Raw genomic sequence first — 25761 nt, 5'->3', positions numbered from 1 at the left:
AACGTGTGTGTTTATCCCCACAGTCCCAGCTCCCAAATGTTAGAGCAGTCAAAACCCCCCCACACAGAGAGATCCACAAACCATCATCGTCTCTGAATCCAGTCACTTTGATTCTCCTTTCGCCACTCTCTTTGGAATCTGAAAGGAAGACCAGTTTCCGATTATAGAAAGTGGGCAGAAGGTTCGGAATGTCAAAGTGACTCGGTGTTACACATTGCTGTTTGTTCACACTCACACACTGCACACCCACTGATCTGGTTACCGCCCCATGACATGCTCCCCCATCGCCCAAAGCCCCAGCTGAGGTTGGGAGTAGGGTCCATCCTCTCCCCAGGGCACTGAGGCTCGAACCCAGTATATCTGGGCTAAGTGTGGGTCTCTTTCCTGACACCGAGACAGGAACACGTGGGGCCAGGTTGATGTCCTCCCAGTGTCTTGTCAGTCTGAACCAAGCTGAGCCCTGAGCCACACAAAACACCAGTGTCCCAAGGGCCTGGTGTTCGGGGATGAGGACATCCCTCTCCCACACACTCTGCCCTCCCGGCTCTTCAGATCCAGGAACAGCGAGCCCACCACCGACTCCGGGCCCACAGCTTTGGGTTCCCAGCCAAGGCCAGTGGATCCCAACACATTCCCAGAGTCATTAGTACAATCGTCAATGGATTGTTCAATATAGGGAGACATTGAGATCATAAATATCAATACCTCGAACTGCAGAGTGACTCTCTTTTTCTGCAGAATCTGGTAAAGAGAGAAAAGAATTTCAGTTCATCAGTCACAGGATGTTCTCCGTGTCCCATCATCAGATCAGTCCTAAAACTCTCCCTTCTGTTTTAATGACATTTCACTCTATCCCGGTGACGTATTGTTCAGAAATCAGGAGAACTACCTTTAGTATCCGGCCCACTCTCATTCTCAGCAGAGTCTGAAACACAAGGAAGAGAATTTCAGTTTCCCGACCACACGATCTGTTACACAAACAGTTTCACTCCCACTGGAAACCCGGGGCACTCACTACCTGAAGGGTGACATCACCAGACAGAGACATCGAACTTTGTAGGTTTACAGGACTGAAACACACATTGGACCCAACTGGACTGTGCTAGTATTTATGCTTCATCGGAACCTGCTCCCATACACTGAGACCACAGGACGTCAGCATATAATGCAGACAGAATCCCGGGATTCATAAATAGAGGCTCAGAGTACAAAGGTAGTGAATTTATGCAGAAGTTGTGTAAACACTGGTCAGGCCTCAACCGGAGTTCTGTGGATAATATCGGCAACTTAACCTTAGGAAGAAATTGAAAACCCTGCAGAGTGTGGATGAATGGTCTACTGGAATGGTTCGAGAAGAGGGTTCTCAGGTATAAAGTCAGACTACAGAAGCAAAGCAGACTAAGAGGCGATATGAGGTGTCCAAAGTCCTGACTGGGTTAGATAGGCTACACCGAGGGAAGCTGTTCCCATTCGCAGTTGGTTCAAGGACCACGGGTCAATAATTTAAAGTTTGGGCAAAAATGCCCAAACATTTTTTTTTAACCAAATGTATCGTTATGATCTGGAAGGGGTGGAAACAGAATCAATCAGGACCTTAAACAGATGATGAGAAAGGGATGTAGGGGAGAACAGTGTGCAGTGCTTTGGGGATGAGCAGGGAAGTGGGACTCATGGGACTGCTGTCAGCACGGATCCCGTGGGCTGAATGGCCTATTCATCTGCTCAGTGATTCCACACCTTTCTATTCCTTTCTTATTTGTATGTTTATCCAACTTCTCCTTGCATCCATCTCTTCTCCTTCCCTCAGCACCTGGTTCTGGGACCATGCTTCATGTTTTATTTTCCTACAAATTTACCTGCACTACTGATTGAAGGAACTGTGAAACTCTCCCTCAGATCCACCCTCACCGTCGAAGGAGTGTGACCTCCCTATTGTCCCTACCAGATTACACCTCCCCTCTCTGCACACTATACACTTCATCTGCTATTTATAACCACAGGGAGACGAATGTTTTTCGTTTATAAAAAGCCTGTTAATCCTCAGTCCTAGCACCATATCTCACAGTCAGTAATTCCCCCACAGACAGATTATTTTCTCAGGAGCCCGTGTCCTCCTCATTCTCCTCATCCTGATCTGTCTCCAAGTTATTTCCCATTTACTCCTGAGGTGATTCATATGATAATGGCCCCAGTTCCTGTATATTACCACAGCTAATAATCCCCACACAGAGAGATCCACAAACCATCGTCTTCTCTGGATCCAAGCACTTTGATTTTCCTTTCACCGCTCTCCTTGGAATCTGAAATGGAAACCGGTTTCTGATTATAAAATTGAAAGTGTGTGGAAGGTTCACAGTGTCAAAATGTGTCTGTGTTACACGTTGCTGTTTATTCAAGCTCACACACTGCACTCCCCAGGGATCTGGGCACCTCCCCATGAGCTGCTCCCTCATCAACCAAGGGCCCAGCTGAGGCTGGGATTAGTGTCCAACCTTTCCCCAGGATGCTGAGGCTTGAGTCCAGGAGTGAGTGAGAGTCTTTCTCCTGCAAGTGAGACAATGTCTGCAAGTCTCAACACAGATACACACATATCCAGTGTCCCGAGGGACTGGTGCCCAGGGATGAGGATGTCCTTCTCTCACACACTCCGCCCTCCCAGCTCTTCGGATCCAGGAGCAGCGAGCCCACCACTGACTCCGGGCTCACAGCTTTGGGTTCCCAGCCAAGGCCAGTGGATCCCAACACATTCCCAGAGTCATTTGTACAATTGTCAATGGATTGTTCACCAGTGAATGTTATAGGGAGACATTGAGATCATAAATATCAATACCTCGCGCTCTAGAGTGACTCTCTTTTTCTGCAGAGTCTGGAAAAGAAGGAAAAAAATTTCAGTTTGACAGTCACAGAAATTTCTCTTTATCCTGTTATTGTAATGGTTGCAAAGCTCTCCCTCCCATTTTAGTGGGAGTTCACTCTCCCTGGGTGACGAATTGCTCCACCCACTCTGAACACACAATGAGCAGTCCATATACAGGGTCTACCACTACGCTGTGTCTCTCCCTCCACAGATGCTGCCTGACATGCTGAGTGTTTCCAGCATTTTCCCTTTTTATTTCAGACCATTACAAGTTATTTACATTCCTTTATTCTGGAAACGATTCCCTTCCATTTATTTTCTAATTTTCTCTTTGTTAACCTCTCGTGCTGCTTTGAGTGAATTGTGAACCACTCCCCAGTCCCCATTTCCCTCCCAACCACATTTAGGCTTTTTCAGGAGCCCGTATCCTCCTCATTCTCCTTATTCCTCATCCTGATCTGTCTCCGAGTTATTTCCCATTTAATCCTGAGGTGATTCAGATGATAATGGCCCCAGTTCCTGTATATTACCACAGCCAATAATCCCCACACACAGAGATCCACAAACCTTGGTCTTCTCTGGATCCAATGACTTTGATTTTCCTTTCACCACTCTCTTTGGAATCTGAAATGGAAACCGGTTTCTGATTATAAAATGGTAAATGAGTGTGGGAGGTTCACAGTGGCAAAGTTGCTGTTTGTTCACATTCACACACTGCACTCCCCAGGGATCTGGGTACCTCCCCATGAACTGCTCCCCCCTCACCCAATGGCCGTGCTTGGCATGGGATCGGGGTGGGGGCGTTTCCCTGGACACTGCAGCTCAAACCCTGATGCCTCCAGGATGGGTTAGTGCATTTCTCCTGGGTGTGAGACAGGTTTGGCACCTCACATCTTTTGGTTTCCAGCCAAGGCCAACGAATCCCAACACACTCACAGAGTCATTCGTACAATCATTAATTGATTATTCACCACTGAATGTTATAGGGAGACATTGAGATCATAAATATCAATACCTCGAGCTGCAGAGTGACTCTCTTTTTCTGCAGAATCTGGAACAGAAAGATAAAGAATTCTCATTCACAAATCACAGGATATTTTCTGTGTCCGGTTATTGGAATAGTTTAAAACATTCTCATTTTAATGACATTTCATTCTCTCCCAGTGACGTATTGTTCACAGATCAGGAGAACTACCTTTAGTATCTGGCCCACTCTCATTCTCAGCCGAGTCTGAAACACAAGGAAGAGAGTTTCAGTTTCCTGGTCATGTGGTCAGTTATCCAAGTGGTTTTCCAAGATCCCTCTCCCTCAGCAACAGTGAACACACAGGACTTGTGCTGGCAATATCACCAGACAGATCTTTACATTGAAGGATGTAGAACTTACTGCACAGAAACAAGCCATTCGGCCCAAGTGCTTGGTGCTGGTACTTGTGCTCCCACAGCCTCCTCACCCCTCTTTCTCTCCCTCCGTCCGCAGGGACACGCAAGGGATTATGTTCCTTTCTCCCTCATGTGTTCATCCAGTTTTCCCCTATTCCATCTCTGTGATTCACTTAACCTCTCCCTGTGAGGGCAAGTTCCAAATTTTCCCCACTCCCCGGATACGAAACGTCTCCTGAATCCCGATGGGATTCGTGACAAACCTCCACCGCTGGCCATTACTTCAGGTCCCCCATAACATCTTCACCACGTCCACCCTCTCAAACCCTGGGATAATATTTAAAATTCCCAATACGTGCTCTCCTGGAGAACATTTCCCAGCCTGTTCAGTCTTTCCTGAAAGTTTAACTCTCTCCGCTCTGGTTTTGGCCTCATAAACATTTCTAACACCTTCTCTGGAGTCTCTGTGTCCTTTGTGTGATACGGAGACCGGATCTGTGCCCAATTTCTGGGTGTGCTCCGGCCGAGGCTGTTCAGTCCGATTTCGGAAGAAGTGATCCTTTACTTTCCTCTTCATTAACCCAAGTCACTTTGATGAAAAAATGGGAATCTCTCCTCCAAGACTCATGTAACTCTCTCCTCCTCTCTCTGGGGAGCCTGTGGCATCCTTATCCTTCCCAACACAATATTCCCCCTCACCCTGATCTGCATCCAATTCATTTGTCCTTTACAACCCAGGTGATGAATGTTTTGTGGCTTGTCAAAGTTCCCTTGACCATTCGCCCGATCCGGAATAAATCCTAGTGTTTTGTATCCAGTTTTCCCTCCATCCTGCTGCTAGTCTCTGGACTCCACATGGATTAGCTGCCAGGTAGACAAAGAGCTTGCAAACCCTCACACAGGCAGCTCCCGTATGTTAGCGCAGTCAATGATCTCCATATAGAGTAATCCACAAACCATCATCTCCTCCGAATCCAATCACTTTGACCTTCCTTTCGATGCTTTCATCAGAATCTGAAATGAAAACCGGATTCTGATTATAAAATGAAATTCAGTGTGAAAGGTTCACAGTTTCAGAGGTTGCCTGGGTCTCACATCGCTGTTTGTTCACACACTCACACTGTCCACTGGATCAGGGGCTCCCCGTCACCTGCTCTCCCATTGCCTGAAGGCCCAGGTTAGAATGTAAAATACTGGAGCTGGTGTCGGTCGTATAGTCCTTGAGCTGCTCTTCCACTCAATGAGACAATCTGCCTCACTACCACTTTCCTCCATTAATCTGGATTCCCCTTCAGTCCAAAATCTACCCCAGCCTTGAATGACAGCCTCAGAGAAAAATTTACTCTGGATAAAGTGGTGACTCCTTATCCTGACATAATACCCCCTTGTATTTACACCCTCTGACCTGCCAAAAGCACCAGGTTAAACATCCTCACAGCGTCTGCCTGGTGAGACTCCATTGGAATTTTATGTTCCAGTGGGATCCTCTGCATTGTCTATGGAGAATATCAACCCAAGGTTTTAAACCCATCTTCACACAACAATTCTTCCATCTCAGGAAATCAGTCTGGTGAACCATCTCCACGGATCCTCCCTTATATAGACACCAAAACAGTCACAAGAGGTCTCATCCCCAGTCTTCCCCAGTGTTTTTTTACTCCAGTACTCTTGCAACAAAGGCCACTGTTTTATCATTCATGTTTCAGAATCAGGGCGTCACTGGCAGGGATGTCCCTAATTGCCCTTCAGAAGGTAGTGGTGAGCTGCCTTCTTGCACCTCCTTCCATGCAGGCTGTTGAGGAGGGAGTTCCAGGAGAAAACCCCACCCACCCGGGACATTCTGTCTTCTCTCCTCTTCCATCGAGTAGGAGATACAGGAGCCTGAGGGCACGTACCACCAGGCTTAAGGACAGCTTCTACCCCACTATGATAAGACTATTGAGTGGTTCCCTTATACAATGAAATGGACTATGACCTCACGATCTACCTTGCTGTGACCTTGCACTTTATTGCACTGCACTTTCTCTGTAGCTGTGACACTTTACTCTGTACTGTTATTGTTTTTACCTGTACTACCTCAATGCACTCTGTACTAATGCAATGTAACTGCACCGTGTAATGAATTGACCTGTACGATTGGTTTGTAAGACAAGCTTTTCACTGTACCTCAGTACAAGTGACAATAATAAACCAATACCAATACCAATACCAATACCAGGATTTGGATCCAGCGATGAGGAAGGGGCAGTGGTATATTTCCAGGTCGGCATGGTGCTCGACTTGGAGGGGAACCTGCAGGAGGTGGTCTTCCCAGGAACCCCCTGCCCTCATCCTCTTTGGTGGGAGATGTGAAGGGTTTGGGGGGTGCTGTCGGAGTAGTCTGGGTGCAGTGCATTTTGCAGATTATGAACACTGTGCATCATGGAGGGAATGAATACGTAGGGCGGTGAATGGAGTGCCGAGCAAGCTGGCTGATGGTGGAACTTCTTGAGTGCTAGCAGACCAGCAGTCATCCAGGCAGAGGGAGGGTCTCCCACCGCACCCCTGACTCGTGTCACACAGACTTTCAGCCAGGGAGCGGACGAGGGACTTTGCCTGTGCTCAGACCACCTTCCTGGCTCAGTGTCCATGTCTGGCTGCAATAATCTGCAAATTCCTCCTGATCAGGTTGGAACTGACGTGGAAGAAGTTCCAGATACATGGATAGAAAAGGTTTAGAGGGATATGGGCCAAATGCGGGCAAGTGGGACTAGATTAGATTGGAATCATGGTCAGCATGGACGAGTTGGCTGAAGGGCCTGCTTCCATACTGTACGACTCATTGACTCTAAAGTCTTCACTTGGAGTAGGTCAGCCGTGATCATATTGAATGATGGTGCAGGCTTGAGGGGCCGAATGGCCTACAGTTCCTCCTATTTTCCTGTACTCTTTACCCGGCTGGTGTTAGGAACAGCGGCGGTCAGGTGGGTCAGGGACGGGTTTCATTTTATACCCAAGCTGTCCTCTACTCGGGGCCCAGGCTACTTCTGAGAGTGTCTGGAACCAAGACCCAGCTGACAGGCTGAGTTTAGAACATAGAACACAGAACACTACAGCACAGTACAGGCCCTTTGGCCCACAATGTTGTGCTGACATTTTATCCTGCTCTAAGATCTGTCTAACCCTTCCCTCCCACATAGCCCCCTATTTCTCTAACATTCATGTGTCTATCTAAGTGTGTGGGCCCACACACGGCTTCAGTGAAACCTCGAATTGTCCACTCACTGGAATTGTTGTTATTCCTGTTCCTCTTTCCATTCTCACCCGAATCTGCATCAGAAACAACAAAGGAACCTTTGGTCACTGGGGATTGTCTGTGGAATCTCCGTGTGCTGGAACTGCTCGAGCCCACCCCACCACACCCCCCCCTCCAAGTTCTCATTCAGGCGGCAGAGTGTGAGGGACTTTGTTGCACACACCCCGTTCCCAGCTCTCCCGGGACACGTGGTGGCTTTGGGGTGCTCCTCAGCTCCCACTCCACCACCACCAGACTCAACCAGTCCCGGAGTTAAGAGCAGAAACTGGACTGGAGCCAGACTGGACTCTCCAGCTCTGTTGTGAGAGTGGACTGGGATCAAGGGCAGAAAATGGCCCACCCTTCAGTTCATCGACAGGGTCTTCCACACTGGTCGGTTTCTCTCTCCACAGATGCTGCCTGACCGACTGAGTGTTTCCAGCATTTTTTGTTTTTATTTCAGACTCTTAAAGTTCTTTCTCTCCTTTATTGCAGAAATGATTTTCTTCGTTATTGTTCTAATGTTCACTTGTTTACCTTTCGTGCTGCTCTGGGTGAATTGTGAACATCACTCCGCAGTAACCATTGCCTTCCCAAACACATTTGAGCTTTTTTTATTTTCTCAGGGGCCTGTGTCCTCCTCATTCCTCATCCTGATCTGTCTCCGAGTTATTTCCCATTTACTCCTGAGGTGATTCATATGACAATGGCCCCAGTTCCTGTATATTACAAAAGCCAATAATCCCCACACAGAGAGATCCACAAACCATCGTCTTCTCTGGATCCAATGACTTTAATTTTCCTTTCACGACTCTCTTTGGAATCTGAAATGGAAACCGGTTTCTGATTACAAAATGGAGGTTGAGTGTGGAAGGTTCACAGTGGCAAAGTGTGTCCGTGTTACACATTGCTGTTTGTTCACACTCACGCACTGCACTCCCCAGGGATCTGGGCACCTCCCCATGAACAGCTCTCCCATCACCCAATAGCTGTGCTTGGCGTGGGATCAGGGAGGGGGGGTTCCCCTGGACACTGCAGCTCGTGCCCCATTGTCTCTGGGATGAGTCTGTGCATTTTCCCTGGGTGTGAGACCGGTGGCTGTGGGCCCAGGTTGGTGTCCACCCAAGTGTCCGCCAGTCCCAAACTCTTGGAACCACACACATGTCCAGTGTCCCAAGAGACTGGTGTCCGGGGATGAGGATGTCCCTCTCCCACACACTCCGCTCTCCCGGCTCTTCAGATCCAGGAACAATGAGCCCACCACTGACTCCGGACTCACAGCTTTGGGTTCCCAGCCAAGGCCAGTGGATCCCAACACATTCCCAGAGTCAATGGATTGTTTACCAGTGAATGTTATAGGGAGACATTGAGATCATAAATATCGATACCTCGAGCTGCAGAGTGACTCTCTTTTTCTGCAGAGTCTGGAAAAGAAGGAAAAGAATTTCAGTTCATCAGTCACAGGACGTTCTCTGTGTCCCGTCATCAGATCAGTCCTAAAGCTTTTCCTCCCATTTTAATGACATTTCACTCTATCCCGGTGATGTATTGTTCATAGTTCAGGAGAACTACCTTTAGTATCTGGCCCACTCTCATTCTCGGCAGAGTCTGAAACACAAGGAAGAGAATTTCAGTTTCCTGACACACAGTCAACCGCACCCCCCCCCCACTTCCCATGAACACTGACACACTCAGCACCGGGGAAGGTGACATCGCCAGGTAGATTATTTGCAGAGGAACACTTTGAATTTACAACGCAGGTTCAGGCTGAGTGACTTGGTCGTGCTGTGCCAGAGTTTCTGCTTCACACCAACCTCCCCTAAATCTCCTACTCCCTCTATCACCATATCCCTCAAATTATTTCACCCTCAGGTGTACACCCAGCTTCCTCTCTCCCTCTCCCTGTGGGAGATCCACATTCACCCCTGTCTCCGCCTGAGGAAATCTCTCCTTCTTTCCTTCTTGGATCACTGACAACCGTACACTGATGATCTTAGCCCTGGTCTCAGACACAAGTTTTAACATCGTTATCATGTTTACCCAATTAACACCTCTCATAATTTTCTGAATCGATCTTGGTCTCTCCAGTTTACTGGAATAAGTTTCACCAGTCGGTTCAATCTTTCTTGACAGTTACAACCTCCCAGTCCTGCTATCGTCCTTGTGTACCATCACTGCACCTTCTCCTCGCTTCCTTCTTGTGATGGAGAGACCAGCTCTGTGCCCAATGTGTGGGGTCTGTTTCAACCAGATGTCTGGACCACTTAACTCCCTGCTCTTCTGAAACGATTTTATGTTTAGTTTTCTATTGTTCTCTTTATTATCCGTTATTGCTACCTTGAACGAATTGAGAACATCTCTCCCCAGATTCCTTTGCCATCTCCCCTGTCCAATTTAGGATTTTACTTTCTCTGGAGCCTGTGGCCTCCTTATTCTCCATGCTCGAATGAGTGTCCCCAACCCTCTCCTCATCTGTCTCTGAGTTATTTGCCATTTACACCCGGGGTCTGATTCATGGGATAATGGACCCGCTCCTGCTTATTAGTGCAGCTAGTGATGCCCATACAGAGAGAGCCACAAACCATCATCTGCTCTGGATTCAAACTCCGTAATTTTCCTTTCGCTGCTCTCTCTGGAATCTGAAATAAAAAGGAGGTTCCGGTTATAAAATGAAAAAAAAAGTGTGGAAGGTTCAGACTGTCAAAGTGTGCCGGTGTCACACATTGCTGTTTGTTCACACTCACACACTGCACCCCCACTGATCTGGGTACCTCCCCATGGGCTGCTTCCCCATTGCCCAAAGACTCTGCTCAGGGTGGGATTAGGGTCCATCCTCTCCCCAGGAAACTGTGGCCCAAACCCCAGAGTCTCAGGGGTGAGTGGGGGTCTTTCTCTTGGCATTGGGACAGGTGTCTGTGGGTGTAGGTTGGTGTTCCCTGAGTGGCCACTAGTCTCATCCCAAACGGACCACACACAAGTCCAGTGTCCCGAGGGACTGGTGTCCCGGGATGAGGATGTCCCTCTCCCACACACTCCGCCCTCCCAGCTCTTCAGATCCAGGAACAGCGAGCCCACCACTGACTCTGGGCTCACAGCTTTGGTTTCCCAGCCAAAGCCAGTGGATCCCAACACATTCCCAGAGTCATTAGTATAATCGTCAATGGATTGTTCACCAGTGAATGCTATGGGGAGACATTTTAAATATAAATATCAATAAATATCATAAATATCGATACCTCGAGCCGCAGAGTGACTATCTTTTTCTGTTGAATCTGGAAAAGAAGAGAAAGAATTTCAGTTCAACCATCACAAGAAATTCTATGACCTGTTATAGAATAGTTTAAAACTCTCCCTCTGATCTTAATGACATTTCAATCTATCCCGGTGACGTATTGTTCCTAGTTCAGGAGAACTACCTTTAGTATCCGGCCCACTCTCATTCTCAGCAGAGTCTGAAACACAAGGAAGAGAGTTTCAGTTTCCTGACACACAGTCAGTTGCCCAAACGGTTTTCAAAGATCCCACTCCCCCTGTGAACACCGGCACACTCAGCGCCGGGGCAGGTGACGTTGCCAGGTCGATTATTTACACAGAAACACATGGAATTTTACAGCACAGGATCAGGCCAAGCGACTCGGCTGGGTTGTACCAGTGTTTATGCTCCAGATGAACCTCCTCTGAGTGTCCAGCTCCCTCTATCACCATATCCTTCAATTCCTTTCACCCTCGGGTGTTTGCCCAGCTTCCCCTTAAACACATCTCTGCCTGTTCCCTCACGCTCTCCCTGTGGGAGAGAGTTCCACATTCCCCCCACTCTCTGCCTGAGGAAATCTCTCCTTCAGTAGATCCTGTTGGATCACTGACAATCTTACACTGACGATTCAATCTTTGGTCTCAAACACGTTGTACTATCTATCCTGTCCACACCTCTCATTTTATCACACAATGCTTTGAATGGAGCGTCCCTTTATTCCATGGTCCCCCTTCCCCTCCCATCAGATTCCATCATCCTCTGTCACTTCCACCTATCACCTCCCAGCTTCCGAGGCCATTCCCACTCTCCCCCCTCCTCCATCTATCACCCCCCCCCACCCTCACCTCGATCCACCTATCACCTGCCAGCTCTTGCTCCACCCCTTCCCCTCACCTCTTTATACCAGCTACCTCCCCTGTATCATTCAGTCCAGATGAAGGGTCTGGAAGCAAAACGTCGACTGTCCATCTCCCTCCAGAGATTTTCCATACTATTGGATGTAACTCCAATTAATACTTCAATTCACTTAATTGACTTTTGTTTAGATTGTACACAGTACAGTCACAAATTAAATTTTCCAGTGAAGGTTCGAGGGATGGCGAGGAAAATAATTCAGTGAGTTTCAAGGAGCTCAGGAGATGGTGAGTTTATCTCATTATGCTATCTGGGTTGCTGTAATGCACAGGGAGTCTCTCCCATCACAGATCCCATGCTCACCCCACCTGCAACCTTCATATTCCCCTCCTCCTGATCTCTCCTGAAGGTATTTGCCATTCACATCTGCAACATGATTGTTGTGATAACAGAATCAGCTCCCATATAATCCCCACACACAGAGATCCACTAACCATCATCTCCTCTGGATCCAAGCACTTCGATTTTCCTCTCGCCACTCTCTTTGGAATCTGAAGTGAAAAAGCGATTTCCAATTATAAACTGGGAACGAGTGTGGAAGGTTCTCAGTGTCAAAGTGTGTCCATGTCACACGTGGCTGTTCAATCACACTCACACACTCGCACACCCACACTGATCTGAGCCCCTCCCCATGTACTACCCCCCTATTGCCCAAGTGCCCAATGACAGTGGGATTAGGGTCCTGCCTCTCACTAGGAGAATCAGACTGGTGCGAGTGGGTCCAGGTTGGTGTTATAGAGTCACAGAGAGATACAGCATGGAAACAGGCCCTTCAGCCCACCAAGTCCATGATAACCATCAACCACCCATTTACACTAATCCTACGTTAATCCCATTTTTATTCTCCCCACATTCTCATCAACTCCCCTCAGATTCTACCACTCACCCACACACTCAGGGAGGTTTACAGCGGCCAATTAAACTTCCAACCCACACATCTTTGGGATCTGAGAGGAAACAGGAGCACCCAGAGGAAACCCATGTCGTCATGTGTACAACATTCAGATTCCATTCGGGCAGTACCTGAGGTCAGGATTGAACCCAGGTCTCTGGTGCTGCGAGGAGACAGCCCTTCCAGCTGCAGCACAGTGCTGCCCAGTGTTTACCAGTCCCAAACCAGATGAACCTCACACAATTCCAACACCACTAAGGACCCCGACAGGTTCCCAACGTCATCAGTACAATCATAAAAACATAAGAAATAGGAGCAGGAGTCGGCCATCTGGCCCGTCGAGCCTGCTCCGCCATTCAATAAGATCATGGTTGATCTGGCTGTGGACTCAGCTCCACCAACCTGCCTTTTCCCCATAACCCTTAATTCCCCCACTATGCAAAAATCTATCTAACTGTGTCTTAGGTATATTTAATGAGGTAGCCTCCACTGCTTCCCTGGGCAGAGAATTCCACAGATTCACGACTCTCTGGGAAAAGCAGTTTCTCCTCATCTCCATCCTAAATCTATTCCCCCAAATCTTGAGGCTATGTCTCCTAGTTCTAGTCTCACCTAACAGTGGAAACAACCTTCCTGTTTCTATCTTATCCCTTTCATAATCGTCAATGGACTGTTCACCAGTGAACATTATAGGGAGACATTGAGATCATAAATATCGATACCTCGAACTGCAGAGTGACTCTCTTTTTCTGTTGAATCTGGAAAAAGAAGGAAAATAATTTCAGTTCAACAATCATAAGAAATTCTATGACCTGTTATAGAATAGTTTAAAACTCTCCCTCCCATTTTAATGACATTTCACTCTATCCCAGTGACGTATTGTTCATAGTTCAGGAGAACTACCTTTAGTATCCGGCCCACTCTCATTCTCAGCAGAGTCTGAAACACAAGGAAGAGAGTTTCAGTTTCCTGACAGACAGTAAGTTACCCGAATGGTTTTCAAAGATCCCACTCCCCCTGTGAACACCGGCACACTCAGCGCCGAGGCAGGTGACGTTGCCAGGTCGACTATTTACACAGAAACACATGGAATTTTACAGCACAGGATCAGGCCAAGCGACTCGGCTGGGTTGTACCAGTGTTTATGCTCCAGATGAACCTCCTCTGAGTGTCCAGCTCCCTCTATCACCATATCCTTCAATTCTTTTCACCCTCGGGTGTTTGCCCAGCTTCCCCTTAAACACATCTCTGCCTGTTCCCTCACGCTCTCCCTGTGGGAGAGAGTTCCACATTCCCCCCACTCTCTGCCTGAAGAAATCTCTCCTTCAGTAGATCCTGTTGGATCACTGACAATCTTACACTGACGATTCAATCTTTGGTCTCAAACACATTGTACTATCTATCCTGTCCACACCTCTCATTTTATGCTGGATTGCTTTTGGACTCTCCTCTTCCTGCTTTCGTTTCCTCATCACGTCAGTTTCTTGTTAGTTACAACGTCCCTGCTCCAATCCCTGATTCCCACAGCTGTACCTCGTCCGGTGACTCTGTACTCTCTGTGTGATGGAGAGTCCATCTCTGTCATAGCGTCATAGAGTCACACCGACCCTCAATGTGCCCAACATCTAGTACATGTTCCCTGTAACACCTCTAGTCATCAGTTCTGTTACTCCAGAAATAATTCTCGTTGATGATCTTCCCATTGACAGTAAAATTCCTGTAATCTGGCACATTGGTGGGAGCAGTCCGGCAGATTTTCCGTACTATTGGATGTTACTCTAATTAATACTCCAATGCACTTAATTGACTTTTGTTCGGATCTGAGACAGTGGAAAAGTATTATAAATTTTCCAGTGAACTTGGTATGTTTAGAGGGATTGTGGGAACCGGGATACAGCAAGTTTCAAGGCAGCACGGGAGACAGAAACAGCTCATTGCGCTCTCTGGGATGTTTTAACGAATTGTGACTCTCTCCCATCACAGACAGCTCCCATCGCTCGCCCCACCTGTGGGCTCCTTATTCCCCTCATCCCTCCTCCTGATCTCTCCTGAAGGTATTTGCCATTCACATCTGCAGCGTGATTGTTGTGATAACAGAATCAGCTCCCATATAATCCCCACACACAGAGATCCACTAACCATCATCTCCTCTGGATCCAAGCACTTTGATTCTCCACTCGCCACTCTCTTTGGAATCTGAAGTGAAAAGGCGATTTCCAATTATAAACTGGGAACGAGTGTGGAAGGTTCCCAGTGTCAAAGTGTGTCCATGTTACATGTGGATGTTCGATCACACTCACACACTCGTACACCCACACTGATCTGAGCCCCTCCCCATGTACTATCCCACCTCCCCCCCCCCCCCCCCATAGCTCAAGTGTCCAATGAGAGTGGGATTAGGGTCCGGCCTTTCACTAGGAGAATGAGACTGGTACAAGTGAGTCCAGGTTGGTGTTGTAGAATCACAGAGGGATACAGCATGGAAACAGGCCCTTCGGCCCACCGAGTCTCTGCTAACCATCAACCTGTTTACACGATCTTACATAAATCCCATTTTATTCTCCCCACATTCTCATCAACTCCCCTCAGATTCTACCACTCAGCTACACACTAGGGACAATTCACAGCGGCCAATTAACCCAACAACTTGCAACTATTTGGGATCTGAGATGAAATTGGAGCCACCCAGCAAAGAAACCCACACGCCACAGGGAGAAGGTGCAAACTCCACACAGACGGCACCTGGATTGAATGCAGGTCTCTGGCGCTGTGAGGCAGTGGCTCTACTAGCTGCACCACTGTGCTGCCCAATGTTTGCCAGCCCCAAACCCTCAGAGCCACACACACACACGTCCAGTGTCCCGAGGAACTGGTGTCCAGGGTTGAGGATGTCCCTCTCCCACACACTCTGCCCTCCCGGCTCTTCAGATCCAGGAACAGCGAGCCCACCACTGACTCCGGGCTCACAGCTTTGGGTTTCCCACCAAGGCCAGTGGATCCCAACACATTCCCAGAGTCATTACTACAATCGTCAATGGATTGGTCACTAGTGAATGTTATAGGGAGACATTAAGATCATAAATATCGATACCTCGAGCTGCAGAGTGACTCTCTTTTTCTGCAGAGTCTGGAAAAGAAGGAAAAGAATTTCAGTTCATCCATCACAAGACATTGTCTGTTTGTCATTGTCAGAATGGTTTAAATTGCTCCCTCGCCATTTAAATGACATTTCCCTCTATCCCGGTGACATATTGTTCACAGATCAGGAGAACTACCTTTAGTATCCGGTCCACTCTCATTCTCGGCAGAGTCTGAAACACAAGGAAGAGAATTTCAGTTTCCTGGCTGGGTTGTACCAGAGTGTCTGCTTCCCACCAACCTCCTCTGAACCTCCATCTCCCCCTATCACCATATCCTTCAATTCCTTTCAATCCTGGTGCCAGAGTGATAGATTTTCCTCAATGTTGGATGTTATTCCGATTAATCCTCCAACACACGTAATTGACTTTTGATTATATTTTACACAGTGCAGTAGTATAGGTTTTCTAGTGAATTCGTTAAATTTCAAGTGTTCATGCGAAAGTGGGCCCCAGTGAATGTATCTCATTATGTTTACTTGTTTCAGTGAACTGTGAATCTCTCCCGCCACAGATCCCATCACTCACCCCACCTGTGGGCTCCTTATTCCCCTCATCCCTCCTCCTGATCTGTCCCGAAGGTATCTGCTATCCACACTGTTGGGGTGTTGCATGTGATAATGGACCCCGGTCCCATATGTTACAGCAGTCAATAACCCCCAGAGAGAGATCCACTAACCATCGTCTCCTCTGGATCCAAGCACTTTGATTTTCCTCTCGCCACTCTCTTTGGAATCTGAAACGAAAAGGCGATTTCCGATTATACAGTGGGAACGAGTGTGGAAAGTTCCCAGTTTCAAAGTATGTCCATGTCACGTGTGGATCTTCGATCACACTCACACACTCGCACACCCACACTGATCTGAGTCCCTCCCCATATACTAGCCCCCCTATAGCCCAATGAGAGTGGGATTAGGGTCTGGCCTTTCACTGGGAGAATGAGACTGATGCGAGTGGGTCCAGGTTGGTGTTATAGAGTCACAGAGGGATACAGCATGGAAACAGGCCCTTCGGCCCAGCAAGTCCATACTAACCATCAACCACCCATTTACACTGATCTTACATTAATTCTATTTTATTCTCCCCACATTCTCATCAACTCCCCTCAGATTCTACCACTCAGCTACACACTAGGGACAATTTACAGCGGCCAATTAACCCACCAACTTGCAACTATTTGGGGTCCGAGATTAAATTGGAGCCACCCAGGGGAGAAACCCACACGCCACAGGGAGAACGTGCAAACTCCACACCGACAGCACCTGGATTGAACACAGGTCTCTGGTGCTGTGAATCAGTGGCTCTACTAGCTGCACCACTGTGCTGCCCAATGTTTGCCAGCCCCAAACCCTTGGAGCCACACACAGACACACACGCGTACACACACACACACACACACACACACACACACACACACACACACACACACACACACACACACACACACACACACACACACACACACACACACACACACACACGTCCAGTGTCCCGAAGGACAAGTGTCCGGGGATGAGGATGTCCCTCTCCCACACACTCTGCCCTCCCGGCTCTTCAGACCAGGAGCAGTGAGCCCACCACTGACTCCGGGCTCACAGCCTTTGGGTTTCCCACCAAGGCCAGTGGATCCCAACACATTCCCAGAGTCATTACTACAATCGTCAATGGATTGGTCACTAGTGAATGTTAGAGGGAGACATTGAGATCATAAATATCGATACCTCGAGCTGCAGAGTGACTCTCTTTTTCTGCAGAGTCTGGAAAATAAAGAAAAGAACTTCAGTTCATCCATCACAAGACGTTGTCTGTTTGTCATTGTCAGAATGGTTTAAATTGCTCCCTCGCCATTTAAATGACATTTCCCTCTATCCCGGTGACATATTGTTCACAGATCAGGAGAACTACCTTTAGTATCCGGTCCACTCTCATTCTCGGCAGAGTCTGAAACACAAGGAAGAGAATTTCAGTTTCCCGGCTGGGTTGTACCAGAGTGTCTGCTTCCCACCAACCTCCTCTGAACCTCCATCTCCCCCTATCACCATATCCTTCAATTCCTTTCAATCCTGGTGCCAGAGTGATAGATTTTCCTCAATGTTGGATGTTATTCCGATTAATCCTCCAACACACGTAATTGACTTTTGATTATATTTTACACAGTGCAGTAGTATAGGTTTTCTAGTGAATTCGTTAAATTTCAAGTGTTCATGCGAAAGTGGGCCCCAGTGAATGTATCTCATTATGTTTACTTGTTTCAGTGAACTGTGAATCTCTCCCGCCACAGATCCCATCACTCACCCCACCTGTGGGCTCCTTATTCCCCTCATCCCTCCTCCTGATCTGTCCCGAAGGTATCTGCTATCCACACTGTTGGGGTGTTGCATGTGATAATGGACCCCGGTCCCATATGTTACAGCAGTCAATAACCCCCAGAGAGAGATCCACTAACCATCGTCTCCTCTGGATCCAAGCACTTTGATTTTCCTCTCGCCACTCTCTTTGGAATCTGAAACGAAAAGGCGATTTCCGATTATACAGTGGGAACGAGTGTGGAAGGTTCCCAGGGTTAAAGTGTGTCCACGTCACACGTGGATCTTCGATCACACTCACACACTCGCACACCCACACTGATCTGAGCCCCTCCCCATGTACTAGCCCCCCTATTGCCCAATAACAGTGGGATTAGGGTCCAGTCTGTCACTGGGAGAATGAGACTGATGCGAGTGGGTCCAGGCTGGTGTCATAAAGTCACAGAGAGATACAGCATGGAAACAGGCCCTTCGGCCCACTGAGACCGTGCTGGCCACGAATCACCCATTTACTCTAATCCTACATTAATCCCATTTTAATCTCCTCACATTCTCATCATATCCCCTCAGATTCTACCACTCGCCCACACACTAGGAACAATTTATAGTGGCCAATTAACCCACCAATTCGCAACTATTTGGGATCTGAGATGAAACTGGAGACACCCAGGGGAGAAACCCACATGCCACAGGGAGGACGTGCAAACTCCACACAGAGAGCACCTGGATTTGACACAGGTCTCTGCCACTGTGAGAATGCAGCTCTACTAGCTGCACCACTGTGCTGCCCAATGTTTACCAGCCCCAAACCCTCGGAGCGACACACACACACACACACACACATCCTGTCTCCCGGGGGACCGGTGTCTGGAGATGAGGATGTCCCTCTCCCACATACTCTGCCCTCCTGGCTCTTCAGATCCAGGAACAGCGAGTCCAGCTTTGGGATTCCCACCAAGGCCAGTGGATCCCAACACATTCCCAGAGTCATTACTACAATTGTCAATGGATTGTTCACTAGTGAATGTTAGAGGGAGACATTGAGATCATAAATATCGATACCTCGAGCTGCAGAGTGACTCTCTTTTTCTGCAGAGTCTGGGAAAAAAGGAAAAGAATTTCAGTTCATCCATCACAAGACATTGTCTGTTTGTCATTGTCAGAATGGTTTAAATTGCTCCCTCGCCATTTAAATGACATTTCCCTCTATCCCGGTGACATATTGTTCACAGATCAGGAGAACTACCTTTAGTATCCGGTCCACTCTCATTCTCGGCAGAGTCTGAAACACAAGGAAGAGAATTTCAGTTTCCTGGCTGGGTTGTACCAGAGTGTCTGCTTCCCACCAACCTCCTCTGAACCTCCATCTCCCCCTATCACCATATCCTTCAATTCCTTTCAATCCTGGTGCCAGAGTGATAGATTTTCCTCAATGTTGGATGTTATTCCGATTAATCCTCCAACACACGTAATTGACTTTTGATTATATTTTACACAGTGCAGTAGTATAGGTTTTCTAGTGAATTCGTTAAGTTTCAAGTGTTCATGCGAAACTGGGCCCCAGTGTGTGTATCTCATTATGTTTACTTGTTTCAGTGAACTGTGAATCTCTCCCGCCACAGATCCCATCACTCACCCCACCTGTGGGCTCCTTATTCCCCTCATCCCTCCTCCTGATCTGTCCCGAAGGTATCTGCTATCCACACTGTTGGGGTGTTGCATGTGATAATGGACCCCGGTCCCATATGTTACAGCAGTCAATAACCCCCAGAGAGAGATCCACTAACCATCGTCTCCTCTGGATCCAAGCACTTTGATTTTCCTCTCGCCACTCTCTTTGGAATCTGAAATGAAAAGGCGGTTTCTAATTATACAGTGGGAATGAGCGTGGAAGGTTCCAAGTGTCAAAGTGTGCTTGTCGCACGTGGATCTTCCATCACAGTCACACACTCGCACACCCACACTGATGTGAGTCCCTCCCCATTGCCCAAGTGCCCAATGAGAGTGGGATTAGGGTCTGGCCTTTCACTGGGAGAATGAGACTGGTGCGAGTGGGTCCAGGTTGGTGTTATAGAGTCACAGAGAGATACAGCATGGAAACAGGCCCTTCGGCCCATCGAGTCTGTGCTAACCATCAACCCATTTACACTGATCTTACATTAATTCCATTTTATTCTCCCCACTTTCTCATCAACTCCCCTCAGATTCTACCACTCAGCTACACACTAGGGACAATTCACAACGGCCAATTAACCCACCAACTCACAATTATTTGGGATCTGAGATGAAATTGGAGCCACCCGGGGAGAAACCCACACGCCACAGGGAGAAGGTGCAAACTCCACACTGACAGCGCCTGGACTGAACGCAGGTCTCTGGCGCTGTGAGACAGTGGCTCTACTAGCTGCACCACTGTGCTGCCCAATGTTTGCCAGCCCCAAACCCTCAGAGCCACACACACACACACGCACGCACGCACACACGCACGCACGCACGCACACACGCACGCACACACACACGCATGTCCTGTCTCCCGAGGGACCGGATGGGATGAGGATGTCCCTCTCCCACACACTGCGCTCTCCTGGCTCTTCAGATCCAGAAACAGTGAGCCCACCACTGACTCCGGGCTCACAGCTTTGGGTTTCCAACCAAGGCCAGTGGATCCCAACACATTCCCAGAGTCATTACTACAATCGTCAATGGATTGTCCACCAGTGAATGTTATAGGGAGACATTGAGATCATAAATATCGATACCTCGAGCTGCAGAGTGACTCTCTTTTTCTGCAGAGTCTGGGAAAGTAAGAAAAGAATTTCAGTTCATCCATCACAAGACATTGTCTGTTTTCCATCATCAGAATGGTTTAAATTATTCCCTCCATTTAAATGACATTACACTCTACCCTGTTAACGTAATGTTCACAGATTGGGAAAACTACCTTTAGTATCCGGCCCACTCTCATTCTCGGCAGAGTCTGAAACACAAGGAAGAGAATTTCAATTTCCTGACCACACAGTCAGTTACTCGAAAATTTTTAAAGCCTACTCTCTGTCCTGCTACCTTTCCCCTGACTCCCCATGGGTTTGATATGAAATAAGTATTTTGTTAATTCTCACAGACCCAACTCCCCTACACCAGCCCAGCCAATAATCCCCACACAGAGAGATCCACGAACCATCATCATCTCTGAATCCAGTCACTTTGATTTTCCTTTCGCCACTCTCTTTGGAATCTGAAAGGAAAACCGTTTTTTTATTATAAGATAGGAAATGGATGTGGAAGATTCTCAGCTTCAAAGTGCATCCATGTAACACATGTCTGTTCACACTCACACATTGCACACCAGTGATCTGGCTAACTACCCCTGAGCTGCTCTCCCATCACCAAAGGGCTGTGCTTGGGGTGGGACTAGGTCTGTTACCCAAACAATTTTTTAAAGATCCTACTCCCCCTGCAAACACCAACACCCTCAATAACAGGATGAGGAAATCTCTCCTTAATTCCTTGTAGGATCACTGACAATCTTACAGTGATGATCTTGGCCCTGCTCTCAAACACGTCCTGACATCATCTTCAGGTCTACCCTATGAACACCTCTTATTCAATGATTACTGTTGGTCTCTTTTCTGGAGAAAGTTTCTGCAGGTTTTTCAATGTTTACTGACAGTTGCAAACTCCGAGTCCTGGTACTTGGACCAACCTGCACAACCCTAATCACTACCTCAGGACAGCAACACTATGATCATTTTGACTACTTTGAACTACAATGAATTTTTTTTGTTCTAAGTGTGTTCTTTCTTGTATAATTTATGTTGTGTATCTGATGTTGTGTGCCTGTGATGTCGCTGCAAGTAAGTTTTTCAGTACTTTTGCTTGTGCATATGGTAATAAACCCGACTTTGACTCTGACTTTGGTATTAGCCCTGTACACCACTGTTGTGCCTTCGCCAGGGCCTCAGTCACCTTATTTCCGTGATAGAGAGAGCAATTCTGTGTCCATTGCCGGGATCTGCATCAACCAATGTCCAAAACACTTTCTCCAGAACATCTGTGTTCTTCTGAAATATTTTTAGTTGTTTTCCCCTTATTTCTGCTTATTATTATATTACCTGGCTACTTGGAATGAGGTGTGAATATGTCTCCCCAGAACTCTGTTCTCCCCCACACCTTTTACCCTCCTGTTTTCACAAGAGCCTGACACCTTTTCGCCCCACCAGAGTCAGTCTCCTCGTTCCCCATCCTGATCTTTATCAAAGTTGTTTGCCATTCACTGCCTTGGGGTATTTAACATGATAGCAGACCCAGCTCCCGTAGTGAGGATAGTGCAGTCTATCCTGGAGTAAATGTTTGTGCTTTATATCCAGCCTGCTCTCTGTCCCACTGCCAGTGCCCTGACTCCACCTGGGTCTGATGTGAAGTGAGTGGTTTGTTAATCCTCCCAGTCCCAACTCCCCTACACCAGCTCAGTCAATAATCCCCACACAGAGAGATCCACGAACCATTATCTTCTCGGGATCCAATCACTTTGATTTTCCTTTCACCACTTTCTTTAGAATCTGAAAGGAAAACCGGTTTTTGATTATAAAATGGGAAGTGAGTGTGGAAAGTTCACAGTTGCAAAGTGCATCCATGTAAGTGCATCCCTCGAGTATTAATGGTGCTGAGGTCAAGAGGGTTGAGAGCTTCAAGTTCGTACGTGTAAACATCACCAATAGCTTGTCCTGGTCCAACCATGTAGACACCATGGCCAAGAAAGCTCACCAGCATCTCTATTTCCTCAGAAGGCAAAGGAAATTCGGCATGTCCCCGTCAACTCTCACCAAATTTTATATATGCACCATAGAAAGGATCCTATCTGGATGCATCACGGCTTGGTATGCCAACTGCTCTGCCCAAGACTGCAAGAAACTGCAGAGAGTTGTGGACACAGCTCAGCACATCAGGAAAACCAGCCTCCCCTCCATGGACTCTGTCTACATTTTTCGCTGCCTTGGTAAAGCAGCCGGCATAATCAAAGACCCCACCCACCCTGGACATTATCTCTTCTCCCCCCTTCCATTGGGCAGAAGATACAAAAACTTGAAAACATGCACCATCAGGCTTAAGGACAGCTTCTATCCTGCTGTTATAAGATTCTTGAATGGACCACTTGTACATTAAAGATGAACTCTTGACCTCACAATCAACCTCATCATGGCCTTGCACCTTATTGTCTGCCTGCACTGCACTTTCTCTGTAACTGTAACACTATATTCTGCATTCTGTTATTGCTTTTTCCTTGTATTACCTCAATGTACTTATGTTTTGAAATGATCTGTATGGATGGCATGCAAAATGAAGTTTTTCACTGTATCTCAGTGCATGTGACAATAATAAACCAATTCAATTCAATTCTGCTACCTCTTCCCACTCACACACTGCACCCCACTGATCAGGGCACCTCCCCATGAGATGCTCCCCATCACCCAACACCCCAGCTGATGTTGGGATTAGGGTCCGACCTTTCCCCAGGACACTGTTGAATCTAGTGTCTCCGGGGTGAGTGAGAGTCTTTCTCCCGGCGGTGAGACAGGTGCCTGTGGGCCCAGGTTGGTGTCCATCCAACATCCGCTGGTTTCAACCCAACTGGACCACACACACGTCCAGTGTCCCAAGGGACCGGTGTCTGGGGATGAGGATGTCCCTCTCCCACACACTCTGCCCTCCCAGCTCTTCAGATCCAGGAACAGCGAGCCCACCACTGCCTACAGACTCACAGCTTTGGGTTCCCAGCCAAGGCCAGTGGATCCCAACACATTCCCAGAATCATTGGTACAATCATCAACGGATTGTTCACCAGTGAATGTAATAGGGAGACATTGAGATCATAAATATTGATACCTCGAGCTGCAGAGTGACTCTCTTTTTCTGCAGAGTCTGGAAAAGAAGGAAATAATTTTCAGTTTGTCAGTCACAGAACGTTCTCTGTGTCCCATCATCAGATCAGTCCTAAAACTCTCCCTCCCATTTTAATGACATTTCACTCTATCCCCAGTGACATATTGTTCACAGATCAGGAGAACTACCTTTAGTATCCGGGCCCACTCTCATTCTCAGCAGAGTCTGAAACATAAAGAAGAGAATTTCAGTTTCCTGACCACAGAGTTAGTTACTCAAACATTTTTCAAAGATCCCAGTCCCCCTGTGAACACCGACACACTCAGCACCAGGGTGAGGAAATCACTGAACTCTCTGTGAGGAAGTCTCTCCTTCATTCCCTGTAGGATCACTGACAATCTTGCAGTGATGATCTTGGCCCTGCTCTCAAACACAAGTCCTGACGTCTTTGTTAGATTTACCCTATCAATACTTTTCATTATTTAATGATTAACATGTTGGTCTCTTTTCTGGAGAAAGTTTCCACAGACTGTTCAATCTTTCCTGACAGATACAACCTCCGAGTCCTGGTAACATCTTTCTACATCTTTTCCAGGGCCTCAGTCCCCTTATTGTGGTAGAGAGAGCAGTTCAGTGCCCAGTGTCTGGGTCTGCTCCCAACAACGTCCAGCACATGTTGAGCAGAACATCTCCATACTTCCGAAGTGACTTTTAATGCTTTTTCCTTACATTTTTGCTTATTACAAGCCCTCCCTGGGTTACGAATGCCCTTCTTATGGACAGCCCTACATATGATCGAGCTCCCGTAATATTATTAAATTAACAAGTCCAACATGTGTACACAAGTTTGTTCCCACAAATGGCACAACTAGTTTCCCCTTTCTCTCCACTTTTAGTGATTGTTCTTTCTCATAGTCTTACGTGCATCGGATGCCACGCATTACAGTGCTGTGGAGGTACGGTTCCCACGTCGAGTGATTTTTGTGTACTCAGGACAAAAATGACTTACGGACATGTGTAGAAACAGAACTCAGTGTTTACCCAGGGACAACATGTATTGTATTACCTGGCTACTTGGAATGAGTTGTGAATATGTCTCCCCAGAACTCTGTTCTCCCCCACACCCTTTACCCTCCTGTTTTCACAGGAGGCTGACACCTCCTTTTCTCCCTACCAGAGTCATTCACTTTGTTCCCCATCCAGATCTTTATCGAAGTTGTTTGCCATTCACTGCCTTGGGGTGATTAACATGATAACAGATGCAGCTCCCGTACAGTAGTGCAGTCTGTCCTTGAGTAAATGTTTTTTTATATATCCAGCCTGCTCTCTGTCCCACTGCCAGTCCCCTGACTCCACGTGGGTCTGATGTGAAACCAGTGGTTTGTTAATCCTCCCAGTCCCAGCTCCCCTACACCAACTCAGTCAATAATCCCCACACAGAGAGATCCACGAACCATCATGTTCTTGGGATCCAATCACTTTGATTTTCCTTTCGCCACTTTCTTTTGAATCTGAAAGAAAAATGGAATTTGGATTATAAAATGGGAAGTGAGTGTGGGAAGTTCAGTTTCAAAGTACTATCTGTTCCCACACACACTGCAACCCCACTGAATGGGGCACCTCCCCATGATATGCTCCCCCCATCACCCAACGCCCCAGCTGAGGTTGGATTAGGGTCTGACCATTTCCCCAGGACATTACGGCTCAAATCCAGCGTCTCCGGGGTGAGTGAGAGTCTGTCTCCTGGTGGTGAGACAGGTTCCTTTGGGTCCACGTCGGTGCCCACCCAACATCTGCCAGTTTCATCCCAACCGGACCACACACACACCCAGTGTCCCAAGGGACTGGTGTCTGGGGATGAGGA

The 25761-nt window shown here is 47.6% G+C and overlaps 1 protein-coding gene across 1 annotated transcript in view; it reads right to left on the bottom strand.

Annotated features, from left to right (window-relative positions):
• LOC127585419 (dentin sialophosphoprotein-like) overlaps nt 1-25761 on the bottom strand; it is a 111354-nt gene that overhangs the window by 45875 nt on the left and 39718 nt on the right. The window contains exons 15-47 of the mRNA XM_052042843.1: nt 22520-22576; nt 21196-21252; nt 20959-20994; nt 20777-20812; nt 19805-19861; nt 19264-19299; nt 19080-19115; nt 18158-18214; nt 17617-17652; nt 17433-17468; nt 16391-16447; nt 15850-15885; nt 15666-15701; nt 14714-14770; nt 13478-13513; nt 13297-13332; nt 12117-12173; nt 10931-10966; nt 10751-10786; nt 10097-10153; nt 9087-9122; nt 8903-8938; nt 8282-8338; nt 7505-7549; nt 5198-5254; nt 4053-4088; nt 3873-3908; nt 3425-3481; nt 2831-2866; nt 2244-2300; nt 890-925; nt 706-741; nt 82-138 (exon numbers count right to left, since the gene is read on the bottom strand). Coding sequence (XP_051898803.1) covers nt 82-138; nt 706-741; nt 890-925; nt 2244-2300; nt 2831-2866; nt 3425-3481; nt 3873-3908; nt 4053-4088; nt 5198-5254; nt 7505-7549; nt 8282-8338; nt 8903-8938; nt 9087-9122; nt 10097-10153; nt 10751-10786; nt 10931-10966; nt 12117-12173; nt 13297-13332; nt 13478-13513; nt 14714-14770; nt 15666-15701; nt 15850-15885; nt 16391-16447; nt 17433-17468; nt 17617-17652; nt 18158-18214; nt 19080-19115; nt 19264-19299; nt 19805-19861; nt 20777-20812; nt 20959-20994; nt 21196-21252; nt 22520-22576 — 1470 coding nt within the window. The remainder of the gene's footprint in view (nt 1-81; nt 139-705; nt 742-889; nt 926-2243; nt 2301-2830; nt 2867-3424; nt 3482-3872; nt 3909-4052; nt 4089-5197; nt 5255-7504; nt 7550-8281; nt 8339-8902; nt 8939-9086; nt 9123-10096; nt 10154-10750; nt 10787-10930; nt 10967-12116; nt 12174-13296; nt 13333-13477; nt 13514-14713; nt 14771-15665; nt 15702-15849; nt 15886-16390; nt 16448-17432; nt 17469-17616; nt 17653-18157; nt 18215-19079; nt 19116-19263; nt 19300-19804; nt 19862-20776; nt 20813-20958; nt 20995-21195; nt 21253-22519; nt 22577-25761) is intronic.

Source organism: Pristis pectinata, chromosome 33 (assembly GCF_009764475.1).
Source record: "Pristis pectinata isolate sPriPec2 chromosome 33, sPriPec2.1.pri, whole genome shotgun sequence".
Classification (NCBI taxonomy): Eukaryota; Metazoa; Chordata; class Chondrichthyes; order Rhinopristiformes; family Pristidae; genus Pristis; species Pristis pectinata.
Note: the sequence above shows the minus strand (reverse complement) of the source record. Positions and strands in the feature narration are given on the sequence as shown.